A 14,656-nucleotide genomic window follows, 5' to 3' on the forward strand; every position below is an offset into this window, starting at 1 on the left:
AGACAATGAAAGGGTTACCATAAAGAGTCATTTGTTAAACTAATCTGTGTTTCCATAGTCCACTGTGGCCCTCTGTGCTGAGCTTGGGCCACTCAATGGTCCCTTTGTCAAGGTGATTAAAATGTAACTTTGCATGCCAAAAATGGCACTCCTCTGGCTTAGACGTTGTCCTTCTTTGTTATGAGTGTTTACATTTTTTAATTATGTTATAAAAACATCCTTTGGATGACCTAAATCTTTCCACGGCTTACCTTCTCTCTCAGAATGGAGCAGAACAAAGTCCTTTCAAAAATTTTTGTAAGGCATTAGTGATCAGAACTTCACTTCCCATCCCTCGGCCCCTTCTTCACATCGGCACTGGCTTCTTTCTGGGCTGTGTAAACACTTCATGCACAGCGGCCTGAGGCATTTTGCACTTACTGTCTTTATATCTGGAAAGTTTGTCCCCAGGTAATCTGAGTGGCCACCTCCCCCATATCCCATGGGTCCCTTTATCAAAGAAGTCTTTTGTGTCTCTCTTATATTCAGTTGCAAACAAGTCCCACTTCTCTGCCTCGACCCCTATTTCTACCCTGCAGCATTTGTCCAACATGCAGGGGGTAGTCTGTGGATAGTGACCATGTGTGTCGTGAGAAATGATACTTGCCTGAGGTGTGTAAACTGAAGGGCTCTCCCTTTTTCCCTTAGCAGAGTCACCTGATATGAAAAAGGAACCAGACCACCCCGTAAAATCCCACACCAAAAAGCACAGTAAGTTGCCTGGCAGTATTTCCTCTGTCTCCACTTCTTCGCCTGGAAAGGGGGCTTGTTTTCTATCAAGGTGACTCCCTGTTGACTGTTTCTGAAACCCGGGCCTCTTGGGGATTTCTCCCTCATCTTAATTTCTCTATAACTAGGACACTAAGCAGATAAGAACTTGTGGGCATAGGTTATAGATTTCTCTTTGTCTAGGAAGAAACAGGACAGGGCAAGGAGGGAGATGGAAAGGAGTGGTTGGCACACATGGCTCTTTCTTGGGGGGGGGGAGGTCTTGTCCCAAGAAATGACTGTTCTGAAGACTCAGCTCTGCTCTCTGGGAGTCAGATTTCCCCAGGGAGAAAACCTTGTGAGCTCATATAGACTTTCAGAGACATTGTCTAAAGGGGGCACAGAGAACCGTCAAAACTGTACAACCTAGAAATGACAGAGACTTGGGGTATCTTTACCATCTGCCCCACCAGCTTGTCCCATACAGGTAAACTCATTCAGTTTCTTAATTGTAAGGGGAAGGGGCTCTGACGTGCAACTCCTGGAAGTAAAATCATATTCAGGAGCTGCCTAGCTTCTAAGTTGGTTCCTCCAACCCCTGTTTGCTAACCCCCCACCCCTCCGGCCCAACATGCTTCTGGAGTTAAGACTCTAGTGCTCTACTTATGTCATGGCTGGAGCACAGCTGTAGGGGTGCAGTAACTAAAACAAGTGACGTACCAGATAAGTGACTGAGGATTGCTGTCTGAAATGAAGCCCAGGCCATTTGAGAACAGTAGAAGAAACTCGGCCTGGATTACATAATTAACACCAATTCTCTATTCCTAGCTTTGGCAGTAGACGATTGTGCCACATTGATTAAAGCACTGAAATCCCCTACACCTTGGCTAGACGAGTTGTTCGTTCTACAGTGACTATTTGGTGATTCTGTATCTCAAGGAAGAAGCTGAAACTCCACATTCTCTCTCCCTCCTGTTCTCTGATTCGGCCCGTTAGTAAGTCACTATGTTTTGCTTTTTTTCATCAGACCCAAGAGGGACTCACTTATGGGAGTTCATTAGGGACATTCTCCTGAGCCCAGACAAGAACCCAGGACTGATCAAATGGGAAGACCGTTCAGAGGGCATCTTCAGGTTCCTGAAGTCAGAGGCCGTGGCTCAGCTGTGGGGGAAGAAGAAGAACAACAGCAGCATGACCTACGAGAAGCTCAGCCGGGCCATGAGGTGAGCAACTTCGTGTTCTTGAAGGGCAGGGCCACAGGAGCAGGCACTCCCTGTCGTGCTCAGGCTGATGGACCGCCTAATTAATCTCCTTCTTACAGATATTACTACAAGCGAGAGATCCTGGAGCGTGTGGACGGACGGCGGCTGGTCTATAAATTCGGGAAGAATGCTCGCGGATGGAGAGAAAATGAGAACTGAAGCTGCCGACCCTTGGGACACAAACCAAAAACACACAGCAAATGGGTTATGATGGATGAAGAACCGGACGTAAATATTTCAAAGACTGCTGTTCAGTGATATTTATGTACCATGAAGGGACCAAAAAAAACATCTACTTCTGATGGGAAGAACGAGCACTACAGTTGACGAAAGCAATTATTTTGTTACGTTGAAGTATGTCCTATGTGGGGAACTAATGTACACAGTTTTCTGTGAACTATGAAACTGTATGTGGTTGTGATTCGCTGTTGTCTCTGTTGTGATGTTCTTTTCTTCCCCCCCAAGAACAACAGGGCCTGTAGCCTTGTGCTTCTTGCTAAGAGGAAGGGAAAAGAAATAAGAGGGCATTAAATGTTTTCATTTACAAAATGATTTAGAAGAAAAAAAGGTGATGTGTTCTCTACACAGAAGCATCCATGTGACCTCCTCAAGAGAAATGGGATTCATCGGTAGGACAAAGTTCAGGGTCTCAGATTGATGGGATCAAAAGGATGCTGGGAAATTTAAACTTGACTTAGGAAGCAGTGAGTAGAGAGGGGGAGCTTCCATAAGCCAGAGTGTCCTGTGATCACTGCATGATTATGCCCGGGAATGCTGAAATAGACGAAAACGATAGTGGGGAGGCTTTACCTTCATTCACGGATGATTTTCCCGTACTCCCTTTACCCTTGGATGGTTAAGAAGTCATTGGCCACACATGCTTACTTCTAGTTGTAGAATTCAGCCCAACTTACTGAAAAATAAGCAGGAAAGGGAGGTGGTGCTATGGGAATGATGGATGAGCATGCTCTTGTTTCTGTAGTTTAAGGTTTCTCCCTGGGAACAGTTGACATTTGGGGCTGGTCCATTCTTTGTGGTGGGGGTTGTACTGTGCATTGTAAAATGTGTAGCAACATCTATGACCTCCATCGGTATTTCATACCTGTGACAATCCAAGTATTCCTAGAAAATTGTCAAATGTCTCCAAGAGGACAAAAGTACCCTTGAGTGAGAACACCAAATGAACCAGTCAACATAAAGGTAGTCATTCAGGACAAAGATTTATAGAACCTTCTAGTCCCTAGAGTAAAGAAGAAGCAAGACCTTGAAGTCAATATATTTTATTTTTTTTAAATAATAGGGACAACAGGATGCGATAGATGGAGGAGATTCTTTTCAGAATGCCACATGAGAACCAAAGTCAGATAAAAGCAGTGAAGGAAGTACAAGAGGAAATGTTTGCACTTCTGTGGCTCTCTCTCTCTCTCTCTCTCTCTCTCTCTCTCTCTCTCTCTCTCTTTCTCTCTCTGTGTGTGTGTGTGTGTGTGTGTGTGTGTATACGCACGCGTGTGGGTGTGTGCATGTCTATGTGCTTACGTGGGGGGGCTGTGTGCCTCTGTGTGTGTGTGCGCTCGAGTGCCTGTGTGTTTGTGTGTGTGTGTGTGTGTGTGTGTGTGTGTGTGTGCGCGCGCACCCACATGTGTGTGATGCGATGGTACTATGGGGCATCTGCCTGTTTTCTCTCTGCTGTTCCTTGCATGGTTTCCCCTGGCTTTGGTCTAGGGTGGTGAGGCCTTTCTCTGGGTTCACTTTCCACAAGCCTGTGAGTTTCTCAGATTCCTGTAACTGGCTTTGGCTCTTTCTACAGCTTCTTCACGATAGAGCTATCATTGTCAGGAGAGTCTGGAGAGGACCGGTGGGATCAGTTCTGCAGATAAACAGATTGTGCTGTTTGCCGAGAGTGACGGTTTCTTGGCACCCAGTGCCTACTCAAATAGGCTGCAGCATTGAGTGTTCTCATATCTACTTTCTTGGCTCTGCTGTGTTTTCTATGTGCTGTTCACAACTTGGAGAACTCCAGGTAATGAAGCTATGCCAACTTGGGGTGTAGCAGAGTGCTCCCCACCACTGTTTGAAAGAAACAAGAAAGCCCTACAAAGAAGCCCCTCTTTCTTTAAGGAATAGTTACTTAGTTGATAAGTTCATCTGTGATTAATTGGCTAAAAGCTTACTAAATAGAGTCTCCTTGAATATGCCTAAGTGTCATATTAGTGGTTCCCATGGGAACCTAAGTCAAGTAATGGAACATTAATACTTCACATGACTCAGATCATCGGAGGCTCCTATATGACTTAATATAATTAAGCAAGGTCCTGGACCCCAGCTTCTTCAATGTGCTGCCTGAGCAGGACAGACCCACGGCTACGAGATTCACACACACAGAGCCTTCCTTCAAGTTCCTGTCTGGTTAGACTGTAAGCCCTCTGAGGGCAGGGACCAAGTCTGACCACTTTTGTTCTCCTCTTACCTGGGATGCAATAAGATAACTATTTATTCACTGAGCGAGTGGCGACCACCTTCAGGGAGATTCCTCTGACTGGGCAGGCATCAGTCATGTTCCTAACCGGGATGTGAATCGCTTCCAAACCTCCAAGGACATGACCTGTGTGGTGACTGGTTTACTGTGATGCTCTCCTCTGCCTCTTGCCTGTGCTGAAAAGACGTTCAAACAGGCTGCTTGGTTCCACACGCCAGTGTCTGCTGGATGGCAATTCTACTCCTTATCCAGAACTGTGAGACTTAAGCTGGTTACAAGATGCCAGTAACGAACCCTTGACCTATTTAATCAATGAAGATTATAAATGTGTTTATATGATGTCAATTGCTATTTAAGCATAAAACCGTTCTCAGTTTTAGTATTTAGGGGTTGGTTTTTATTTTTTCCTTTTCAAAAAATGCTGAGGAATATTTTGATAAGGTTAGCCATGTACGTTAGATGTTAGTTTTGCAAGTGTGTCATTTTTTAATGTATAAAATATAAGAAAAGGGAGATTAGTAAGAGGGAGGAGCAATTGCATTATTCTTCTGTAGTTTAAACAAAGCACCTGTTCGGTGCCCTGTGTATTGTGGAGCATCCCGTATGTGAGGACACAGGTGGTGAGAGACTCCTGATCTGGACCTATGGAGGAATACTGTCCATGAGACTGGAGCACCATCCTGGCAATCTTAGGGTAACAGGTGAATTGTCCTCAGCGGGGAGGCTCAAGATGCAGTTCTAGAATAAGGGAAGCCATTGAGAAAGCCAAATTTCTTAGAACTGTGTCTCGCAAACTTTTGAAACATGTAGGCTTCAGAGTTTAGTTGAATTGGGGTTAATCATTCTGTAGCTATAAATTTTATTCTTGCCATCTGGCTTCTGGGTTGGCAACTGGTGGGTAACAACCCCTACTGCCACTGTTTGTTTTTTTAAAGCAGAACCTGTCCCCCTTAACCTGTTAAAGCCAAGCAATTTCTGTTTAATGAAAGAATTCTATTTTTCAAAAATATGTTTTTATTTGTTTGTTCGATGGATCCCAGAAAACATTAATAAAAACCACAGAGGCCATGCTGGAGATGTGTTTCCTTCCTTGGTATAAACCATCCTGCAAACTAAATGCAGGGACAGAATATGCACAACTTCAGCTTCTGGTTACTAGTCAGTGGTTTTTGTGTGTTTGTTTGTTTAGATTTATTTAATTTGTGTGTGTGTGTGTGTGTGTGCCTGTTTGTATACCATGTGTGTGCAGGTGTCCTTGGGAACCAGAAGATGTTAAGTCTCATGGAACTGTAATTATAGGTGGTTGTGAGCAGTCTGAGTTGGGTGCTAGGAGCCAAACCCAGGTACTCTACAGAAGCATCAAACATTCGTAACTGCTGAGCCTTCTTTCCAGTTCCCACTTGTTGGCATTTCTCTCTTATGTACCAGATGTGGAGCATGGTACAGACAAAGATCCTCAGCTCTAATGTAGCTTATGTCCTGCCAGATGGAAACAGATAAAGAAAACCAAGCATACCACATCAGATGTGTGGAGCAAGGAGAACGGTTGGTGAGGACGAGAGCAGGTGGGGTTTAGGGAGAGTTGAGAAGAAAGCATTCCAGTAAAGGACTGATGGTTCTAAGAGAGGGGGGCTTAGGTCACTGGACAAGCATGCTATACCAAACAGACAGCACATGCAAAGCTCAGAGGTGGGCATGTTACCATCATACCTAACAAACAGCAAAGAAGACAGCTTGTAGAAACACTCACGTGGTTGGTATTATGGAAGAGAGGCATGGGCAGCACAGATCAGAGCAGAGAGCACACAGGCACACACGAGGGGCCTGCTTTGCTTTGCATGGGGGTGGGAGATTCAAAGGACAACATTCTTCAACTCCAGCTCAGATGGTGGTTGTGCCGAGAATGAACTGTAGAAAGGCATTTGGTACAGGTATACACTCACAGTGGTGGGATGCAGCGTAGATTCCGCTTTCATTCTGGCTTCCAATACAGTGCTCATGAATGTTTTCAATAACCGAACTCTGGCTACGGCACCTTTCCTCTCTTGACCCCATGGTCTGCCACTCAGTCACCTAACCCCGCCCAGGTGTAATGAAAATTATAGGGGAAACTCACCAGGTATGAAGACCTGTGATAGGCTCTTGCTCCTCACATTTTATCCTCCTGTAAGCTGGTGATATGTTAGTTAGTTTTATTGGACAAAGTAGTGAGAAAGGTAAACTGACTTTCTTAAAGTCACGAGCTAGTAACGAGACTGGCATTGTTTGTTATCAAAGTCCAAGCCCTCATCCTGCTTCTCTAGTTTCTCAAGATGTTAAGGTCTTATGTGCACACACACACACACACACACACACACACACACGCACAAACACATATTGATAAGCACATCTTTAGCATGCTGGGATTTCTATGTTAAATCTTGTTTTCTGGAGGAAACCTCTCGGACCTCTTGGAGTCTGTATTATGTTGATGTACCCTGTTGGTCTCCAAGAGAAACAGCACAGTCGTTTCCCAAGCTTCTTCGGGATGGAGCATTTCCATCAAAGAAGACCTCATCATTTGCTTTTGAATACTTAATGAAGAAAGGATTTTTAGAGATGACTTCTGAGATATGGAGGAGATGGCTTTTTCATGACCTGGTCAAATAACTATGCTAATATATTTCTGCATGCTAATTCAGCCAACTTTAAGAATGTTCCATTCTTTTCATAAGAATTTCTCACTAACTGACCTGCTGATTTGTGTGAACGCATTTCAGTACATTTCCCGTGATCAGAAACCAAAAACGAAAACAAAAACCTTTCACTCGTTGGAACTAGCTATCTAAAATTACTTGCACTAGCTACAGTTTGATAAATTAAGCATTTGATTTCTTACATTGTCCACCTGTCATGTGCTGAATGGCCACAGATGGCTGGTGGCTTCTGCATGGGACAGACAGGCTGTGGGCACAGTCAGCGCTGGAGAAGAGTTTATTTATCACAATAGGAGCTGAGATGGAAGGAACAATGAGCCAAGGTAATCACCGAGAAATAGGATTCCATAGCCTTAAGAACCAGAGGTGACTTTGAAACGTAGAGAACAAAAAAAAAAAAAAAATAAAGACTGAATTAATTGTCCTTGCATTTGCTGGAATGATGACAATATCGTCAAGAACAAACAAGTTTGATGTTGCCACTTTGTTGCTGCATGGAGCAGGAGGATTCAATTATTTCCAAAGCCCACAACTACCCTTCGGTTATCAATACAGATAGCTTGAGTCTATGGCCTTCTGGTTCTAAATGTCAACAATGAGGGGAAATGGTTGTTACAGGAGCAGGAATAAAAGGCCCCCATATATGAATGGCTGCCCTGCACACTACGCACTAAAAATGGCACCAAAGCCATTGTCTTTCTTCCTTTAGAGAACAACCCTCTGAGGCCTACCTAGCTCTGTCCCCCGCTCAGAAGTTAGATCTCATCTGTGCTGACTACAGTCTGTTCTCTGTTCACATTAAGGTACTGACAATGCTGAAGGTCACAATCAACTCCCTTTTGCCCGAAGGCCTCCCTGTCCGAGGTTCCTTCTACCTGCAATGCTCTTTTCTTTCAAACTTGATGTCACTGGCTCCTTTAAGGTCTCCTCCAGAGAGCCACCTTGTCAGTGCACCTGCTGCAGCAGCCTGCCCACCCCAGTCACCTTCTTTAGGTTTTCCATATTTTATGTTTTCAGAAAATACAGTATCTGCCATTCCATTTTATTTCTTATATTAATTTTTGCTTTTCAAAATTACAATTATTTCCTCCCTTCCCTTTATGTCCTCCAACCTCTCCCATGTACTCATCTTGCTCTCCCTCAAAAAATATATATATATATACATATACATATATGTATATATATATACATATATGTATATGTATATATATATATATATATATACATGCAACCTGGTACTATATTAATAAGTTTTGGCAAGAAACTTAATTAAATAATGAGAAAAGTTAACTGACTTTCTTAAAGTTTTGCGCTAGTAATGAGACTGGCATTGTTTGCAATCAAAGTCCAGGCCCTCACCCTGTTCCTCTAGTTTTTCAAGATGCTAATGTTACACACATATGCATGTACGCGCGCGCGCGCGCGCACACACACACACACAAGTACAAAGGACCGTTTTATTAAATATAGTAGAATTTCTCCAGAGTTGTATGCCTAGAACTTCTCAGTCATTATCATGTTGATATGCATTGTGAATCTATAAGAGAAATAGAAAGCACAGAAACAGATGTGTGTGTGTATTTCTAAAAACATAAGTCAAACCTGCTCAGTCTATTTTCAATTCATTATTTTATATTTAAAATGTTTACTTTAATTGCTAGGTCATGAGTCACTAGAGAGAAGAGACCTGATTCCAACACATTCTCAGAGCTAGGATGTGCACCTAAGATATGCACCAGACACCATCAGTGTCTGTTGGGCAAGTGAGTGATAAACCTTATTTTGATAGGACTCTCTGGTCCTCACTGCTAACTAGGAGAGGAGTCCATCTTCCTTTTCTTTTACCAGCCATCAATCCTTCCAGTCAAATGTAAATCTTCTTGGCTATGCCACATTCCTTCCATCCCCAACAGAGAGCATCATAAGGATGCTCCATTTTAAGGCTGATGTCATAAAACCTTGCTAAGTCACAGTCAAATTATCGTCTCCTCTAACTCACAGCAAGTCAGGAAGGTCACACATCCTAAATGCTGAAAAGAGCAGACACGGAGCTAGAGGGTATGGGTTAGGACCACTAGGGCATGACCCCTGCGGAGTTCCAGAGCTTGAGAAGAGGCCTCGGAGATGAACCCTGGGAAACGCTCCCCCAATCATCAGCTGTTGTTGCTTCTCTGCTCCGCTGTGTGTACGTGAGCGGGCACACGTGTGCCCCTGCCCTTCTCTTCCTTGCTCTCTGTGACTCTCTCGGTGACCCTGTTTCTTTACCATCCTCTTCCTTCCTCTTTCTCACCAACCCTTCTAAGACTCTCTCTCTCCAAACCTGCCTTTCCAGGTGGGTGAAAGACAGAGCCAAAGGGGAGTAGGTCCAGGACTAGGGATGGTGCCACCTCTCTGGAAGGCTCAGAGGTGACAATAACAAATGGTATTTACTTAAGAGTTATTAGCACATCACCTGTTCTCCCCTTTACTGTTTAGTCATGTCATTCAACACTAACGGGCTTTTCCAAGAGCAAACAGAAAGAGAAGAAGGGAAACAAACAGTGCATTCACACTAGACAGAGGCAGTGATCCCTGCCGGAGCTGCGAAAACAGAGGTGAGCATTTGGATCTGAGGACACAGCTCGCCTGAGCGGGCATTTGCAGGACTCCGGACTCTCCACTGAGGTTTTGTGTGCAGGGAAAGCAGGAAGAACTGAACAACATGGCTTCATGGTACAAGAACAAAAACAGCATCTCACTTATGCAACAACTTCCAACTAGGTATTGATAACAACCCTTAGCAGAGTGTGGCTAAGACCTGCCACAGTGCCCTACACACCAAAGACAAGGTCAAGTGTCTGCTCAGGCCTCCTATAGTGGGTCAGTGTCAGAGGTCACCTGACGACAGCCAGGGCTCTTCTACCACTTTGCCTCTTTGATGACCTTTCTTTTTTTTTTTCTTTATGAAAGAGAATAATCTCCAAAGAGCAGGCTGGGAAAACAGACTCAAGGCACAGAACACTCAGGCCTTTGAGCTGGAAGGATCCCAGCTCTGGTTTTCATCTTCAGTTATGATCTGGGTGACCGGGCAAATGACTTGATGTCACTCAACCTCCGGTTCCTCATGAATGAGCAGGGAGTTCTAAATCGGAGTGAGTACCGCGGGGTGGGGGAGGGGAGGAGGACCAGCCACACTGTGATCTGTGATAGGTAACGGTGGGGAGACATGACACTGGTCCTGGGTTCTAGTCACGGCTACCCTGCTCATATTACAAAGTTTCTGAAATTCTTTTATGGTCGCTTCTCCGTCTGCCAACCTACAGGTTGGATCTGAGCAATCTCTGAAGTGGCTTCAAGTAGGAAATGCTAGGATTTGTGAAAATAAGTTTGAATTCAGTCTAATATTTGTTTCAATGCATGTAATTCAGACAAACAGCTTGAAAATGGCTATTTTTTTCAGTGTCCTGGGATGAATTGTGGCGCTCAAGTAACCACTGAGTCGTCTCTGGTCATGGTGAAGAGGTGGGAGGAGAGTGGAGGCAAATGGAGCCAACACTGGATCCTGGGTGCTTGTCACCACTTCCAGGGGAAGCTGCCCTTTCGGATCTGAAAGGTGAATGTAGGGTTTTGTCAAAAATACAGATGGGGCCTGAGAGATGGCTCAGTGGCAAAGAGCACTTGCTGTTCTTGCACAGGACATAGATTTAGTCCCCAGCACCACATGGTGGTTAACGACCATCTATGCTTCCTGTTCCAGGGCACCTGACATCCTCTTCTGACCCCCACAGGTACCAGGCACATGCATTGCATGCATATATACATGCAAGAAAACTCTCATACACATAAAGTGAACATTTTTTTAAAAAACACAAATAATAATGTGAAATTCAAAACTCACAAAAAACATTGCCTTTCCTGAGACCGATGGGTCCCTAAAGAGGCAGAGCCAGAATGGGACTTCACGCCTGGTGACATCAACAATGGGTCAGGTTGGACCTGAATTTGAGGTTATTCCAGATACCAGAGTTTTCAGCCACAGAGCTGAAATTTATTAATTAATAAAATTTATTAATTTTAATTTTAGATGGTCTCTGTTGACTGCAAAATGAATAGTATTAGATAAAACTATCATAAATGTAGGTGATGACAGGGGCTTATGGGAAACATCATCTCGAAAGCACATGATAGAAACAAAACTTCAGAGGCCAGAGGCCAAGAGCATGTGGTCTGGTCTTTGGGAGGATAGCATTCCCAATGTAAAAGAGGCAGGAACACTGAGATAGCAGCTAGTCTAGCATGGCCTACCACCGGAATCATTTGCTGGTTGCTAAAAGTATGCAAAAGGACTAAGGAGGCTGGGTAGGGAGAGCAGGGAATGGGAGAAAGGAATTGTCTTGGCAATGAATGCAGCCCTGATGATTCTCTGGTAGGATGGTTTGAGGCATTGGGTACTATGTCAAGTGGAGACAGAATCCAAAGTAAGAGAAGCCTAGAATCATACTAAAGAAGGTGACTGACAGCCTTTGTCAGAACTTTGACTGTCGTAGTATGTCTGTGGGACAAACCATCTCTTCTGCAGCCTCCTGGGAGTCCAGCTCCAGTCTAGTCCAGCCCCGAGTCAGGTGCACTGACTCTCATCTGACAGGAGCCACGGCCCAGCTGCATGATCTGATGCCACGGAAACCATCACAGGCTGCCTTGTGTGGGGTGCTCTCTAGGCAGCTCTTGGGATGTGTTTGGTTTGGGGGATTTCATCAACATCTCAATTCTCAGAGTCTAAAATGCACTGCAATCTTTAAACATGAGGATCTGGCGTCGGATTGCCTGTGCTTGAATTTTGACTCAGCTATGATGCTAACACCACTTTTGGTCTGTGTAATGCTATGGTGCTTATTGCTATTATTTCTTAGCATTTTCCAAATGGGTACAGCCACAAACTATTTTGAAAATGCTAGAAAATAATATCAGCAAGTTCAGCAAAGCTGTGGTCCCCCGCTTTACCAGATTCATACAATGGGTGTTTAGGGTCTGGGACAAGAAGCGCACCCAGGTCCTCCTGCCTTGGAAACCTTCCTATCTTCACTTCCCTGAGGAGGAGCTACCTCTAAACACACACTTGTAGGGAAACACTGTTTTTTTTTTTTTTTTTCTGGATTTTTTTCCCGAGGTTCTATTTCTAGGGACCTGAGAGCAAAGAGAAGAAATAAGGAAATAATTGCTACTATTTCTCCCTTTTCCCCCATATCCATTCCATGCCCTGAAATTCTGCCAACAAATACAATGTAATATTCAGCTCTGGTTATAACATCACTGGGCGATGAGGTCTTCAAAAGACACCCATCACCCGAAGGTCAGACTCATTAGCTATGCTTCCCATTATCTTTCATAAAAGTAAATAGAATAAAATTGTAGATTCCTATTAAATCAATACTCCTTTGATTTTAAGCAACACTAAGATTTGCAATCCCAGTTATGTAAATGCAATATTACTCATTGAAATAACTAGAGGAGTTTGAGAGAGTTAAGAGCAGGACTCGAGATGACAAAACCCTCAGAAAATTATCATCATCAAGAAAGAAAAAATAAGATTTTAAGTAACATTTTATCTTAGGGTATTTATTTTATTTTATTTTTTAAAAACAATTTTTTTAAAATTTTGCATGTCAAACCCAGTTCCCTCTCCCTCTCCTCCTCCTCCTTCCCCTACCTTTCCCCCACCTCACCCTCCATCCACTCCTCAGAGAGAGTAAAGCCTCTCATGGGAGGTCAACAAAGTCGGCCACTTTGAGGTAGAACCAAGCCCCTCCCCCCTAGGCTAAGCATGATATCCCATGGTGGGCTCCAAAAGGCCAGTTCATGCACTAAGGATAAATACTGGTTCCACTGCCAGTAGCCCCACAAACTGTCCAAGCTACATAACTATCACTCACATTCCGAGGGCCTAGTTCGGTACTATGACAGTACTAGATGTCAGCCCAGAGTCAGTGAACTCCCACTAGCTCACATCAGCAGTCTCTGTGGGTGTCCCCATCATGGTCTTGAACTCTTTGCTCTTATTGTAGCTCCTTCTTTACAGCTGGACTCCAGGAGCTCGGTCCAGTGCTTAGCTGTGGATCTCTGCATCTGCTTCCATCAGTTGCTGGGTAAAGGCTCTATGATGACAATTAAGGTGGTCGCCAATCTGCTTACAGGGGAAAGCCTGTTCAGGCACCCTCTCCACTATTGCTTAAATTCTTAGCTGGGGTCATCCTTGTGGATTCCTGAGAATTTATCTAGTGCCAGGTTTCTTGCTGATGGCTCTTCTATCAAGATATCTTTTTCCTTGCTTTGTAGTAGGTGGTGCAGGCTGCTTGTTCTTCCCAGCCACATGGCTAATTAGTCCTTGAAATAATCACACAGAAACTATTGATTTAAACACTGCCTGGCCCATCATCTCTAACCTCTCCTTGGCCAACTCTCACATCCTGATCTAACCCATTTCCGTTAATCTGTGTATCACCATGAGGTCGTGGCTTACCGAAAAAGATTCAGCGTCTCTGACCTGGTGGGTGGCTCCATAGCAGCTCTCCCTGTCTGCCTTCCTCTTCCCAGCATTCATTTCTGTCTTCCCACCTATCTAAGTGTTGCCCTATCAAAAGGCCAAGGCAGTTTCTTTATTTAACCAATGAAAGCAACACTAATACAGAAGGACCTCCTACACCATTTCTCCTTTTCTATTTAAACAAAAAAGAAAGGCTTTCACTTTAACTTAGTAAAACTACATATAACAAAACAGTTATCAAGCAAGAATTATAGTTATAATATTTATATATTTTTTGTCTTTTATCATAACTAAGGAAAACTATAATTATAACTATCCATTCTTCAACTCCATCAAAGACTCCAGAAGGATACACTATTACCTATGTAAATTGGAAGTGCATTTTAAGCAACTTCCAAAACTCTAGAAATGACAGAGACATCTTGCTGCCTGTACAGTCACCCAAAGTTCTTTTGTACCATTGGGGCATCTGTCTTCAGCCTACAGGCCCATAATATCCAGCAGACCTTTCCATGAAGCAGGAAATTTCAAAGACAGTTCAGTCATTTTCTTCTGTATCCTGCAGAATGTCTTGCACTCTTTCATGAATCAGGAACCCCAAAGGATTACCTCACCTTTAGGCAAGCTCAGCAGTCCTCTCTCTGTGGGTACTACATGTCCAGGGAAGAAGTCCAGGCAAGAGAAATTTCTTTCTCAAATGGCTAGCAAACTCCATAAGGAGCCTCTTTGATGCCCATCTTCCTCTTGAAGTAGCTGGTTCTGCCAGGAACAGATGTGTTTCATTGTCATGAAAAGCCCTAAGTTATTAAAACATTTAAAATGCCATATTCTATAGTCTTCTAAAGATATGAAGAATGCCTATCTGAAATATATCTATGCACATCTAGAAAATCTAGCTAACTTGACTACAAACTTGACTATTATAGATGATTATATATTAACCTATATTTCTTTA

General features: G+C 43.7%; 1 protein-coding gene across 3 annotated transcripts in view; it reads left to right on the plus strand.

Moving 5' to 3' along the window:
- Positions 1 to 3,518, plus strand: part of Ehf (ETS homologous factor) — a 72,983-nt gene extending 69,465 nt beyond the window's left edge. For 2 of the 3 annotated variants that reach the window (XM_038330347.1, XM_038330345.1), the window contains 3 exons: positions 688 to 750; positions 1,775 to 1,970; positions 2,069 to 3,518. In XM_038330347.1, coding sequence (XP_038186275.1) covers positions 688 to 750; positions 1,775 to 1,970; positions 2,069 to 2,168 — 359 coding nt within the window. In that variant the 3' untranslated portion in view covers positions 2,169 to 3,518. The remainder of the gene's footprint in view (positions 1 to 687; positions 751 to 1,774; positions 1,971 to 2,068) is intronic. The other variant, XM_038330346.1, reaches the window with a different exon arrangement.
- The last annotated feature ends 11,138 nt before the right edge of the window (positions 3,519 to 14,656 follow it).

The sequence above is a fragment of the Arvicola amphibius genome, chromosome 5 (assembly GCF_903992535.2).
Source record: "Arvicola amphibius chromosome 5, mArvAmp1.2, whole genome shotgun sequence".
In the NCBI taxonomy this organism is placed as follows: Eukaryota; Metazoa; Chordata; class Mammalia; order Rodentia; family Cricetidae; genus Arvicola; species Arvicola amphibius.